The following is a 13,778-nucleotide window of genomic DNA, read 5'->3' on the forward strand; positions in this document are numbered from 1 at the left end:
ATATTACACACTGTTTACGCCTCTTTACAAAACGCTCACATATTACACACTGTTTACGCCTCTTTACAAAACGCTTGCATATTACACACCGTTTACACCTCAATGCTCGCATATTACACACGTTTATACCTCAACGCTCGCATATTACACACTGTTTACACCTCAACGCTTGCATATTACACACTGTTTACATCTCTTTACAAAACGCTCACATATTACACACTGTTTACGCCTCTTTACAAAACGCTCACATATTACACACTGTTTACACCCCTTTACAAAACGCTTGCATATTACACACTGTTTACACCCCTTTACAAAACGCTTGCATATTACACACTGTTTACACCTCAACGCTCGCATATTACACACTGTTTACGCCTCTTTACAAAACGCTCACATATTACACACTGTTTACGCCTCTTTACAAAACGCTTGCATATTACACACCGTTTACATCTCAATGCTCGCATATTACACACGTTTACACCTCAACGCTCGCATATTACACACTGTTTACGCCTTTTTACAAAACGCTTGCATATTACACACTGTTTACACCCTGTTTACACTGTTTATTGGGGCAGTCATGGCCTAGTGGTTAGGGAGTTGAACTGGTAATCCAAAGGTTGCTGGTTAGATTCCACAACCGGTGGGAAATGACTGAGGTCCCCTTGAGCAAGGCACCTAACCCCTAATCGCTCCCCAGGCGCCACACAAAGGCTGCCCGCTGCTCTGGGTGTGTGTATCCAAGTTTGCAGTGTGTGTGTGTGTTAACTACTCACTACTCTGCTCCGCTCCTAATGTGTGTGCATTAACTTGGATGGGTTAAATGCAGAGGTCAAATTCCAAGTATGGGTTACCATACTTGGCCGTCACGTGTCACTTTCACTTTCACTTTCACTTTACAAAACGCTTGCATATTACACACTGTTTACGCCTCTTTACAAAATGCTCACATATTACACACTGTTTATACCTCTTTACAGAATGCTCACATATTACACACTGTTTACACCCCTTTACAAAACGCTCACATATTACACACTGTTTACACCTCAACGCTCACATATTACACACTGTTTACACCTCTTTACAAAACGCTCACATATTACACACTGTTTATTCCTCTTTACAAAACGCTTGCATATTACACACTGTTTACTCCTCTTTACAAAACGCTTGCATATTACACACTGTTTACACCTCTTTACAAAACGCTTGCATATTACACACTGTTTACGCCTCTTTACAAAATGCTCACATATTACACACTGTTTATACCTCTTTACAGAATGCTCACATATTACACACTGTTTACACCCCTTTACAAAACGCTCACATATTACACACTGTTTACACCTCTTTACAAAACGCTTGCATATTACACACTGTTTACACCTCTTTACAAAACGCTCACATATTACACACTGTTTACACCTCTTTACAAAACACTCACAGATTACACACTCTGTTTTTCCTCTTCTCTCCATAGCAAATTGCAATCCCGCGGAGCGACGAATGGACCCGGTTTGTGCGAACGCTGGCGGAGATCAACGAGAACCGCGACGATGCGGAGGAGCTGGCCGCCCAACGCCTTTCCGCTTGATCGTCATGGAAACCAGCAAAGCTGTAATCATCTCTCTCTTTGGAAATGAAATGATTTCTGTCTGCAAACCTTTGATTCTGCCTTTTGTTTGGAATGAAAATAAATAACGTTGACCGTAGGTGCGATTCATAGTGCGAGAGCAGAAGGTCTCCCTGTCGCCCCACAACCAGAAGCCTTAACATTTGCATGCAAAAACAAAAACCATAATGAATGTTTCAGTTTTTCTATCCAGGTATCGCTGAGCGTGCTAAACTCTCAGCTCATTATGCACAGCCAAATATAAACCATTTACAAAGATGAATCTCATTAAACCGGTGTCTGGCTCATAGTTCATCCCCAAAATTATAAAAAGAAAAATGAGTTTCAGTTTAAGGCAAAACAAAATCTTTAATTGTTAGATTTACTGCCTTAAATTTACACAGATTTGAGCAAAACTAATTTTGTATTTCAGGTTTTTTGTTTGTTGTAATACAGTAAGAATGGTTAATTGTCATTAAGTAGAAAATGTCCTAAAAATATCCTTCGTTCCCTTTAAAATGTAGTTGTTTTCTTTTGATTTTGGGGTTGAAATATGGTAAATGAAATATCTTTGAGAGGTTTTGTAAGATTCACCCTAACATCAAACTGTTGTCAATACTAGTAAACCGTTGTACTCTATCAAACTCGATCACAGACCTAGAGAAATCTCGAGATCTACCTCTTGTAGATGGTTTCAGTGGGACACGTTCAGCATCACGAGTGGAGATTTCTGCTGTCTAGCTCTGGACCAAATGCTGGAGTAATTTGTGACTTTCAACTCTTTGCTCTTCTTTTTCTTTTTTTTTTTTTTTCTCCTGTTAATGATTGAACTTGTTCCTCTCCACCTTAGCAGAGGCACAATCACGTATTTATTATACATATCAATATACTGGGTTGATTTTCAGACCGTCTGAATTGCTCTTTTCGAGATCAAGGTCTTCCTTTTCCAGTGTCCCTCTCCTGTTTGAAACGCTAACATTATCTTTTGCAGAACCTCTTTGAATGTCTTTGTATATCTCAATACTTTTTCTAAACAAAAACTTTGGTAAATGTCTTCTGATTTACCTCAATCAGTTTGAAGTCATCAGTCTTTCCTGTAGTATTCATGAGCAGAAAGTAGGTTTATGAGGATTTCAAAACCTTGTTTCCAACAGTGTTCCTCATGTTTAAATGAATGTCCAATCATTTCTGCATTTGAAAATAACTATTGTGATTTATTTCAATAAATGACAATACAATAATAAAATGCATTTAAACAAATATATTAAGTGTCTTTTTTTATTTTTTTTATTTTTAAAAAATTGTATTCCCTGTTAGATCCCATAACAGTATATACATACCATGATTCCACAGTCAGGCATAATTGTACTTTGGTCATTATTTAAACTTCTGGCAGTCATATGAAAAAAATCCACAACCATTTTCAACATTGATAATAGAAAAGAAAAAGAAGAAGAGGGCCGCACACAGGAGTTGCCCTCACAATTTAAAAGATCTGGAATGTTTTTGCGAAGTAGAGTTGGGAAATATTCCCAAGACAAGATGTGCCAAGCTATCTAAACAGAATGAGTGCTTTAATAAAATCAAAGGGCGCTTCAACTAAGTGCTAGTTCAGGGGTGTGAACACTTATGCAGTTACATATAGCAGAATAAGTGATATATACAACCCCAAATCAAGAAAAGTTGGGAAATTCTGTAAAATGCAATAAAATCAAGAATCTATGATTTGTTCATTCTCTTTCAAATTTATTTAACTGACAAAAGTACAAAGAAAAGATTTCCAATGTTTTCACTGAACAACTTAATTGTATTTTGTAAATGGCTTCAACACTCCAAAAACGTTGGGACAGAAAAGCTCATAGAATATCCAAATTAAACTCTTTTGAAACAGCCCATAATTAGCAGGTGAATTAGTAATAGGTGAGGGAATCATGATTTAGTGTAAAAAGAGCATCTCAGTCTTTGCAAGAAAAGATGGGTCATGGATCACCACTTTGTGCATGAGAATTGTCAAAAACACATTTCTTAATGCAAGACTGCAACAAATTTATGTCTTTCACCATCTACCATACAAAATATTGTAAAAAGATTCAGGGAATCCAGAGAAATCTCAGTTCATGTATTGTAGGGCAAGGAACGAAACCTCTGTTGAATGTGCGTGACCTTTGACCCCTCAGACGGCATTGCATGAGAAACCGTCATGCTACTCTGTTAAATAAATTTAGCCACATTTACTCTGGAGAACTCTGGAAAACCGTTGTCACTTAGTACTGTCGCTGCATCAAGAAATGCAACTTGAATCTCTGTTATGCAAGGAGAAAGCTATACATAAGTTCTATGAGGAGATGCCGGAGAGTTCTCTGTGCCCGAGCTCATCTCCGATCATCCAAAACAGTGGAAATGTGTGCTGTGGTCAGATGAGTCCATGTTTCAGCTTGTTTTGGGAAAAAACAGACATCAAGTTCTCAATCCCACAGACGAAAGAGACCATCCAGATTTTCATCAGTGAGAGGTGCAAAGCAAACATCTGTCATGTATGGAGGAACATCAGTCATGTATGGAGGAACATCTATCTGTCATGTATGGAGGAACATCTATCTGTCATGTTTGGAGGAACATCTGTCATGTATGGAGGAACATCTATCTGTCATGTATGGAGGAACATCTGTCATGTATGGAGGAACATCTATCTGTCATGTATGGAGGAACATCTGTTATGTATGGAGGAACATCTGTCATGTATGGAGGAGTATCTATCTGTCATGTATGGAGGAACATCTGTCATGTATGGAGGAACATCTATCTGTCATGTATGGAGGAACATCTGTCATGTATGGAGGAACATCTATCTGCCATGTATGGAGGAACATCTGTCATGTATGGAGGAACATCTGTCATGTATGGAGGAACATCTGTCATGTATGGAGGAACATCAGTCATGTATGGAGGAACATCAGTCATGTATGGAGGAACATCAGTCATGTATGGAGGAACATCTGCCATGTATGGAGGAACATCTGCCATGTATGGAGGAGCATCAGTCATGTATGGAGGAACATCAGTCATGTATGGAGGAACATCAGTCATGTATGGAGGAACATCTGTCATGTATGGAGGAACATCTGTCATGTATGGAGGAACATCAGTCATGTATGGAGGAGCATCAGTCATGTATGGAGGAGCATCTGTCATGTATGGAGGAGCATCTGTCATGTATGGAGGCACATCTGTCATGTATGGAGGAGCATCTGTCATGTATGGAGGAACATCTGTCATGTATGGAGGAACATCTGTCATGTATGGAGGAACATCTGTCATGTATGGAGGAACATCTGTCATGTATGGAGGAACATCAGTCATGGATGGAGGAACATCTATCTGTCATGTATGGAGGAGCATCTGTCATGTATGGAGGAACATCTGTCATGTATGGAGGAGCATCTGTCATGTATGGAGGAACATCTGTCATGTATGGAGGAACATCTGTCATGTATGGAGGAACATCAGTCATGGATGGAGGAACATCTATCTGTCATGTATGGAGGAACATCTATCTGTCATGTATGGAGGAATATCTGTCATGTATGGAGGAACATCTATCATGTATGGAGGAACATCTATCTGTCATGTATGGAGGAACATCTGTCATGTATGGAGGAGCATCTATCTGCCATGTATGGAGGAACATCTGTCATGTATGGAGGAACATCTGTCATGTATGGAGGAACATCTGTCATGTATGGAGGAACATCAGTCATGGATGGAGGAACATCTATCTGTCATGTATGGAGGAGCATCTGTCATGTATGGAGGAACATCTGTCATGTATGGAGGAGCATCTGTCATGTATGGAGGAACATCTGTCATGTATGGAGGAACATCTGTCATGTATGGAGGAACATCAGTCATGGATGGAGGAACATCTATCTGTCATGTATGGAGGAACATCTATCTGTCATGTATGGAGGAATATCTGTCATGTATGGAGGAACATCTATCATGTATGGAGGAACATCTATCTGTCATGTATGGAGGAACATCTGTCATGTATGGAGGAGCATCTATCTGCCATGTATGGAGGAACATCTGTCATGTATGGAGGAACATCTGTCATGTATGGAGGAACATCTGTCATGTATGGAGGAACATCAGTCATGTATGGAGGAACATCAGTCATGTATGGAGGAACATCTGTCATGTATGGAGGAGCATCTGTCATGTATGGAGGAACATCTATCTGCCATGTATGGAGGAACATCTGTCATGTATGGAGGAGCATCTGTCATGTATGGAGGAACATCTGTCATGTATGGAGGAACATCTGTCATGTATGGAGGAACATCTGTCATGTATGGAGGAACATCTATCTGTCATGTATGGAGGAACATCTATCTGTCATGTATGGAGGAACATCTGTCATGTATGGAGGAACTTCTATCTGTCATGTATGGAGGAACATCTGTCATGTATGGAGGAACATCTATCTGCCATGTTTGGAGGAACATCTGTCATGTATGGAGGAGCATCAGTGCAAACGGTATGGATGACTTGCATGTGAAGGTAGCATTGACGTAGGTGCATATATTGGGATTGTACAGAGACATAAACTTGACATAAACAAGATTACATTTTTCCTGGGAAGCAAGATAATGCCAGGCCTCATTCTGCACATGCTAAAAGAGTGATTTTGAAGTCACTCTGCACCGTAGAAGGGTTGTGCTTTACTGTCTGCCTGCAGTCCAGATCTGTCTCTTAATGAAAACGTATGATGACCCATCATGAAAAGGAGAACCAGACAACGATGACCACAGACTGTTGAGCTGTCTTATATCAGGCGAGATTGGGTAGAAATTCTGCAACAAGTAGTATCCTCAATTCCCAAACATTTAAAAAGTGTAATGACAAGGAAAGGTGATGTGACTCAGTGCTAAACAATGACTCAAAACACAATTAAGTTGTTCAATGAAAACATTGGAAATCTTTTCTTAGTACTTTTGTCAGTTAAATAAAGTTGAAAGGATGATCAACTCACAGATTCTTGATTTTATTGCATTTTACAAAATGTCCCAACTTTCTTAATATTGGGTTGTATATACAATTATACAGTGGGTACGATAAGTATTCAGACCCCCTTAAATGTTTCACTCTTTGTTATATTGCAGCCATTTGCTAAAATCATTTAAGTTCATTTTTTTACCTCATTATTGTACACACAGCACCCCATATTGACAGAAAAACACAGAATTGTTGACATTTTTGCACATTTATTAAAAAAGAAAAACTGAAATATCACATGGTCCTAAGTATTCAGACCCTTTGCTGTGACACTCATATATTTAACTCAGGTGCTGTCCATTTCTTCTGATCATCCTTGAGATGGTTCTACACCTTCATTTGAGTCCAGCTGTGTTTGATTATACTGATTGGACTTGATTAGGAAAGCCACACACCTGTCTATATAAGACCTTACAGCTCACAGTGCATGTCAGAGCAAATGAGAATCATGAGGTCAAAGGAACTGCCTGAAGAGCTCAGAGACAGAATTGTGGCAAGGCACAGATCTGGCCAAGGTTACAAAAGAATTTCTGCTGCACTTAAGGGTCCTAAGAGCACAGAGGCCTCCATAATCCTTAAATGGAAGACGTTTGGGACGACCACAACCCTGAGCTATCGGGGGAGAAGAGCCTTGGTGAGAGAGGTGAAGAAGAACCCAAAGATCACTGTGGCTGAGCTCCAGAGATGCAGTCGGGAGATGGGAGAAAGTTGTAGTAAGTCAACCATCACTGCAGCCATCCACCAGTCGGGGCTTTATGGCAGAGTGGCCCGACGGAAGCCTCTCCTCAGTGCAAGACACATGAAAGCACACCTGAAGGACTCCAAGATGGTGATAAATAAGATTCTCTGGTCTGATGAGACCAAGATAGAACTTTTTGGCCTTAATTCTAAGTGGGTATGTGTGGAGAAAACCAGGCACTGCTCATCACCTGTCCAATACAGTCTCAACAGTGAAGCATGGTGGTGGCAGCATCATGCTGTGGGGGTGTTTTTCAGCTGCAGGGACAGGACGACTGGTTGCAATCGAGGGAAAGATGAATGCGGCCAAGTACAGGGATATCCTGGACGAAAACCTTCTCCAGAGTGCTCTGGACCTCAGACTGGGCCGAAGGTTCACCTTCTAACAAGACCATAGCACACAGCTAAAATAACGAAGGAGTGGCTTCACAACAACTCCGTGACTGTTCTTGAATGGCCCAGCCAGAGCCCTGACTTAAACCCAATTGAGCATCTCTGGCGAGACCTGAAAATGGCTTTCCACCAACGTTTACCATCCAACCTGACAGAACTGGAGAGGATCTGCAAGGAGGAATGGCAGAGGATACCCAAATCCAGGTGTGAAAAACTTGTTGCCTCTTTCCCAAAAAGACTCATGGCTGTATTAGATCAAAAGGGTGCTTCTACTAAATACTGAGCAAAGGGTCTGAATACTTAGGACCATGTGATATTTCAGTTTTTCTTTTTTAATAAATGTGCAAAAATGTCAACAATTCTGTGTTTTTCTGTCAATATGGGGTGCTGTGTGTACAATAATGAGGGAAAAAAATGAACTTAAATGATTTTAGCAAATGGCTGCAATATAACAAAGAGTGAAAAATTTAAGGGGGTCTGAATACTTTCCGTACGTGTCACTTAGATTTTCAGTGGCATTGCATAGGTTCTCATTTTTACATTAAACATGCAAAAGTTCTGATATGTGACCCTGGATCACAAAACCAGTCACAAGTCGCACAGGTATATTTATGGCAATAGCCAACAATACATTGTATGGGTCAAAATGATAGATTTTTTCTTTTATGCCAAAAATCATTAGGATATTAAGTAAAGATCAATTTCCATGAAGATATTTTGTAAATTTCCAACTGTAAATATATAAAACATTTATTTTTTGCGAGTGATTGCAGCACAATCGTGAACATAAATGTAGAACTTTAAAGGCGATTTTCTCAATGTTTCGATTTTTTTGCACCCTCAGATTCCAGATTTTCAATAGTTGTATCTTGGCCAAATATTGTCATATCCTAACAAACCATACATCAATGGAAAGCTCATTTCTTCAACTTAAATTGACCCATGTGACTGGTTTTGTGGTCCAGGATCTGTGATTTATGGTGTGTAGACTTACTAAACTGTGCAAGTATTACATAACTGTATTTGTAACTGCAGCCAACTGGAGTCTCCCAACATGATTGACACTAACGTGAGGAAGCTCTGAGGTTGAGGCAAAAACATCTTGTAATATAAACCACAGGCATTCTTGTAATGTATATGTCACCTGCAGATTACATGGCTACTTTTGAAAGCTCGACATAGTACCAGCAGGGACACCAACACTAACCAGTCAAACCTCGACCCGCTGGTTAACACACATCCAGCCGGACAGCAGAATGAAGTATTAGAGAGACACTGTCCTCCAAAGTTAATGTAAAACAACTCTGCAGAAGGTCATAGAGTTACAGCAGACTGTGGAGATGATCTGAAAACACAGAGTGACAGTCTTGCGTCCCAATGCAATCTCACACACATCTTGCAGACCGCAATTAGAGGAGTCCTGGAAGGACTGTGAAACCTCTAATTTCACCGTAGTGAGACATCACAGGTGTGTGTTTGTATCTCCTGGCCCTCCACAGAGCTCTGAAGCTCTTCTGTCTCCATTTTCCTCAGTCAGTCAGTCAATCTCACTGCTGTACGTTCACGTTGTCCGGCCCGATCGAGCGGCCACCCGCGTGCACGTTTAGATGACATCAGCAGGGGCCACCGACGAGCCAACAAATGCATTGCAATGCAAAGACGCACTATCATAATACCTGCAGAAGAATCTCACATCCGTCGCTCCTGCTATGCTGGATTCACACAGGGTGTAAAGCATCTACATACATAACACTGACAGCAATTTAAAAAAAGGTGAGCTGCAATCCGAAAGTCCTTTTTCTCGAACCAGGTGCATTCATATGCAGATATTGACTTCAGCTGGAATGGAATATCTATGAGACATTATCCAAAACAGTGATATGTAACCCGTAGGCTATTATAGGTGTGGGTCATTCTCAGGTGCCTCGTTTATGACTTACTGCTGATATTAATCAAAATAATGCTGAACTGAATCATATTTGATAGACTAGATTATGGGTGGCTGCTGAAAATTCAGCATCGCCATCACAGGAATAAATTATATTTAAAAGTGTAACAGTATTTCACAATATTACTGTTCACTGTATTTTTGATCAAATAAATTCAGCCTTGGCATAGGAGACTTGTTTCAAAAACATTAATATCTTACAGAATCTAAACTTTTGAATGGTAGTATTCTTTACATTCTGATTTATTTAAATGTAGCCTATGCCTATGTGTAATTGTTCTGAAATGTATATTTCTGTAGGCCAACCTATAAGTTCGCACAAAAGACAATATAAATGTTCAATTTGCTTTTGGATTATTGCGGGAAATAAACTCTGTGACCAACACAATTTTATGATTCCTGCATGTTTAATTTATCATGATAATCTTAACAAATGAACACAGCTTTTATGAATTTTGAAGCCTAAAATCGGCAGAAGTCAAAAGCTAAACGAAGGCTATAAACAAACTACATCACGGTCACGCCTCCAACAACTCTTTTAGTCTTTATTAAAAAACTTTTTTTTTTAAATTATTTTATTTTTTGAATAGTTTGCAAGAGCGCGAGTATAAGCACAGGCTGTGGAACTGGACTACTGAGAATAGTTTTGACCAATCTTTGGTCACATTTTCAAAACTATAAACAATTAGCACAACGTCCGTCTGTTGTGACATTAACACGTTTCTAAAATATTAACATTTTCTTTTCACACAAGCTTACCCAATACCAAAATCATATATCTTTCTGGTCTTATTTACAAATGCTTAAACACAGCATGACAGAAATGAAGACCTTATGTTCCAAATCATAAAGCCTCTACTCCTGCAACAACAGCAACTCAAAAGTACTGAAAAAAATACTGATAAGCAGTTTTTGGTAACAGATCACTGAAATATTGAGAAATAGCTGGATCCAATCTCAGTTGGAGGTATAATCAGGTGTTGAAGTTCTTTCCATTACTTGGACATACACAGTATAATAGGACTCTTTGAATTGGTTTTGTTCAGTGTGGTGCAGAACAACTCAGCTGAGAAGCAGAGAGAGAGAAAAAATGTATCTGGGTAGATGGAGGAGGGAGAGCAGTAGTTGATAAAAGAGAGGAGTAGATGAAGGGGGAGAGATGGAGGGAGAGGAGGAGATGAGGAGGAGAGGAGTAGTTGATGAAGGAGAGGAGTAGATGGAGGAGGAGAGGAGTAGTTGATGGAGGGAGAGGAGTAGGTGATAAAGGAGAGGAGTAGATGGAGGAGGGGAGGAGTAGATGAAGGAGGGAGAGGAGTAAATGGAGGAGGAGAGGAGTAGTTGATGGAGGAGAGGAGTAGAAGGAGGAGGAGGGGAGTAGATGGAGGAGGAGAGGAGCAGTTGATGGAGGGAGATGAGTAGATGGAGGAGGAGAGGAGTACTTGATGGACGGAGAGGAGGAGATGAAGGAGGAGAGGAGTAGATGGAGGAGGAGAGGAGTAGTTGATGGAGGAGAGGAGTAGAAGAAGGAGGAGAGGAGTACTTGATGGACGGAGAGGAGGAGTTGAAGGAGGAGAGGAGTAGATGGAGGACGAGAGGAGTAGTTGATGGAGGAGAGGAGTAGAAGAAGGAGGAGAGGAGTACTTGATGGACGGAGTGGAGGAGATGAAGGAGGAGGGGAGTAGATGGAGGAGGAGAGGAGCAGTTGATGGAGGAGAGGAGTAGAAGAAGGAGGAGAGGAGTACTTGATGGACGGAGAGGAGGAGATGGAGGAGGAGAGGGGTATATGATGGAGGAGAGGAGTAGTTGATGGAGGGAGAGGAGTAGATGGAGGAGGAGAGGAGGAGCTGGAGGGAGAGGAGTAGATGGAGGGAGAGGAGGAGATGGAGGAGGAGAAGAGTAGCTGATAAGGAGAGGAGTAGATGGAGGTGGAGAGGAGCAGTTGATGGAGGGAGATGAGTAGATGGAGGAGGAGAGGAGTACTTGATGGACGGAGAGGAGGAGATGAAGGAGGAGAGGAGTAGATGGAGGAGGAGAGGAGTAGTTGATGGAGGAGAGGAGTAGAAGAAGGAGGAGAGGAGTACTTGATGGACGGAGAGGAGGAGTTGAAGGAGGAGAGGAGTAGATGGAGGACGAGAGGAGTAGTTGATGGAGGAGAGGAGTAGAAGAAGGAGGAGAGGAGTACTTGATGGACGGAGTGGAGGAGATGAAGGAGGAGGGGAGTAGATGGAGGAGGAGAGGAGCAGTTGATGGAGGAGAGGAGTAGAAGAAGGAGGAGAGGAGTACTTGATGGACGGAGAGGAGGAGATGGAGGAGGAGAGGGGTATATGATGGAGGAGAGGAGTAGTTGATGGAGGGAGAGGAGTAGATGGAGGAGGAGAGGAGGAGCTGGAGGGAGAGGAGTAGATGGAGGGAGAGGAGGAGATGGAGGAGGAGAGGAGTAGCTGATAAGGAGAGGAGTAGATGGAGGTGGAGAGGAGATGGAGGAGGGAGAGGAGTAGCTGGAGGGAGAGGAGTAGATGGAGGGAGAGGAGGAGATGGAGGGAGAGGAGGAGATGGAGGAGGGAGAGGAGTAGCTGGAGGGAGAGGAGGAGATGGAGGAGGAGAGGAGTAGCTGATAAAGGAGAGGAGTAGATGGTGGAGGAGAGGAGGAGATGGAGGAGGGAGAGGAGTAGCTGGAGGGAGAAGAGTAGATGGAGGAGGAGGGGAGTAGCTGTATATACATTTATATACACATTTTTTTTAATAATAGTCATTGTTTTAGTAAATATATACGTACCGAAATCGTGACAACTCTTTTTCTTTTTTCTTTTTTTTATAAATAGAATATTTGTCCAATACATGTCCACTTAAACATTAACATCCTATGTCCGCACATCAGATTTGTTGTTATGTGGATGTGTTGACTGTGTTGACTGTGTGGCAGCGCGTCAGCAGCAGAAACACTGTGTTGTGCATGCAGATATGTTGACCCAGAAAGAAGGGCTCAATATGAGAGAGAGACAACATTTAAAATATTAAATTGAAGGCAATGTCTCCCTTCAAACCTGTTACAGTCTTCAACCCTGTCACACTATTCTCAACTATTCTTTTGGGGGAAAAATAGGGAAGACGATTAAAAATGAAGCCATTTCTTGCTGATTAACACCTGACATGTTAAGGACTAACACAATCAAACTTTGGGTTTATTTCTGAAAACACTTTTTTGTTTTTGTATTAAGTCCAACCTGAACAATCTGGGTTCTGAAATAAACCCGTTTGAGATCCACTGTATAATGTAATATTTGCTAAATTTGCTAAATTTGCTAAATAAGTGCTAAATGTTGGTTTAAAACATTCCTTATTCAAACGCTGAGCATTTTTCCACTTATAGTCTAAAATAGGGACTAATGTACAACTAATACACACCTGTTGAAATTAACTCAGTGTCATCTTTAGTCTCACAGGGAAACTCCAGACTTGCTTTGGAAGTCCCTTTAATGATCTTTGTCAAAGTTCATATGGATTCAGTTCTGCTGAATTCTCCTTTATGAACACGTTGATATCAGAAACCTCAAGTCTGCTCATCTGCGAATCCTAATGCAAACCAGCCGGCTGATTCAGAGGAAGTCCCAAAAGAGACAGCAGAGACGCGGCGCTGATCTAGAATCAGGCCGCTCCATCTGAACTGTGTGTGTTTCAGGCAGCGCAGCTGATCCAGGAACAGCGCTGAGAGGGTTTATGAGTGAGATTGTAGGAGGGCAGTGGAATAAATCTGTGGTTAGACTCAAAATGAAGCCAAACAACGGCAGTATAATACAAGCAGAGAGAGAGAGAGAGAGAGAGAGACCACTGGCCACAAATACATACATGCACACACTGAAAAATAATACTGATACCCACAAACACACACATAACTCTACTTCATAACTCTAAGCTCTACAGACTCACATACAAACATCATGATGGGGTTCATATCTTGTTTTAGAGGGGATTTTAACATGGACATTTTTAACATAGCCTAGTAAAAAAGAAGTGTGC

The 13,778-nt window shown here is 41.1% G+C and overlaps 1 protein-coding gene and 1 long non-coding RNA gene across 3 annotated transcripts in view; one reads left to right on the forward strand and one right to left on the reverse strand.

Annotated features, from left to right (window-relative positions):
* Window positions 1–2,887, forward strand: part of dync1i2a (dynein, cytoplasmic 1, intermediate chain 2a) — a 40,768-nt gene extending 37,881 nt beyond the window's left edge. For both annotated transcript variants that reach the window (XM_082176140.1, XM_082176139.1), the window contains one exon: window positions 1,496–2,887. In XM_082176140.1, the coding sequence (XP_082032266.1) occupies window positions 1,496–1,609 (114 nt within the window). In that variant the 3' untranslated portion in view covers window positions 1,610–2,887. The remainder of the gene's footprint in view (window positions 1–1,495) is intronic.
* LOC309503586 overlaps window positions 1–13,778 on the reverse strand; it is a 29,265-nt gene that overhangs the window by 15,349 nt on the left and 138 nt on the right. The gene's annotated exons all lie outside the window — the stretch shown is intronic.

Source organism: Leuciscus leuciscus, assembly GCF_965113295.1.
Source record: "Leuciscus leuciscus genome assembly, chromosome: 7".
Classification (NCBI taxonomy): Eukaryota; Metazoa; Chordata; class Actinopteri; order Cypriniformes; family Leuciscidae; genus Leuciscus; species Leuciscus leuciscus.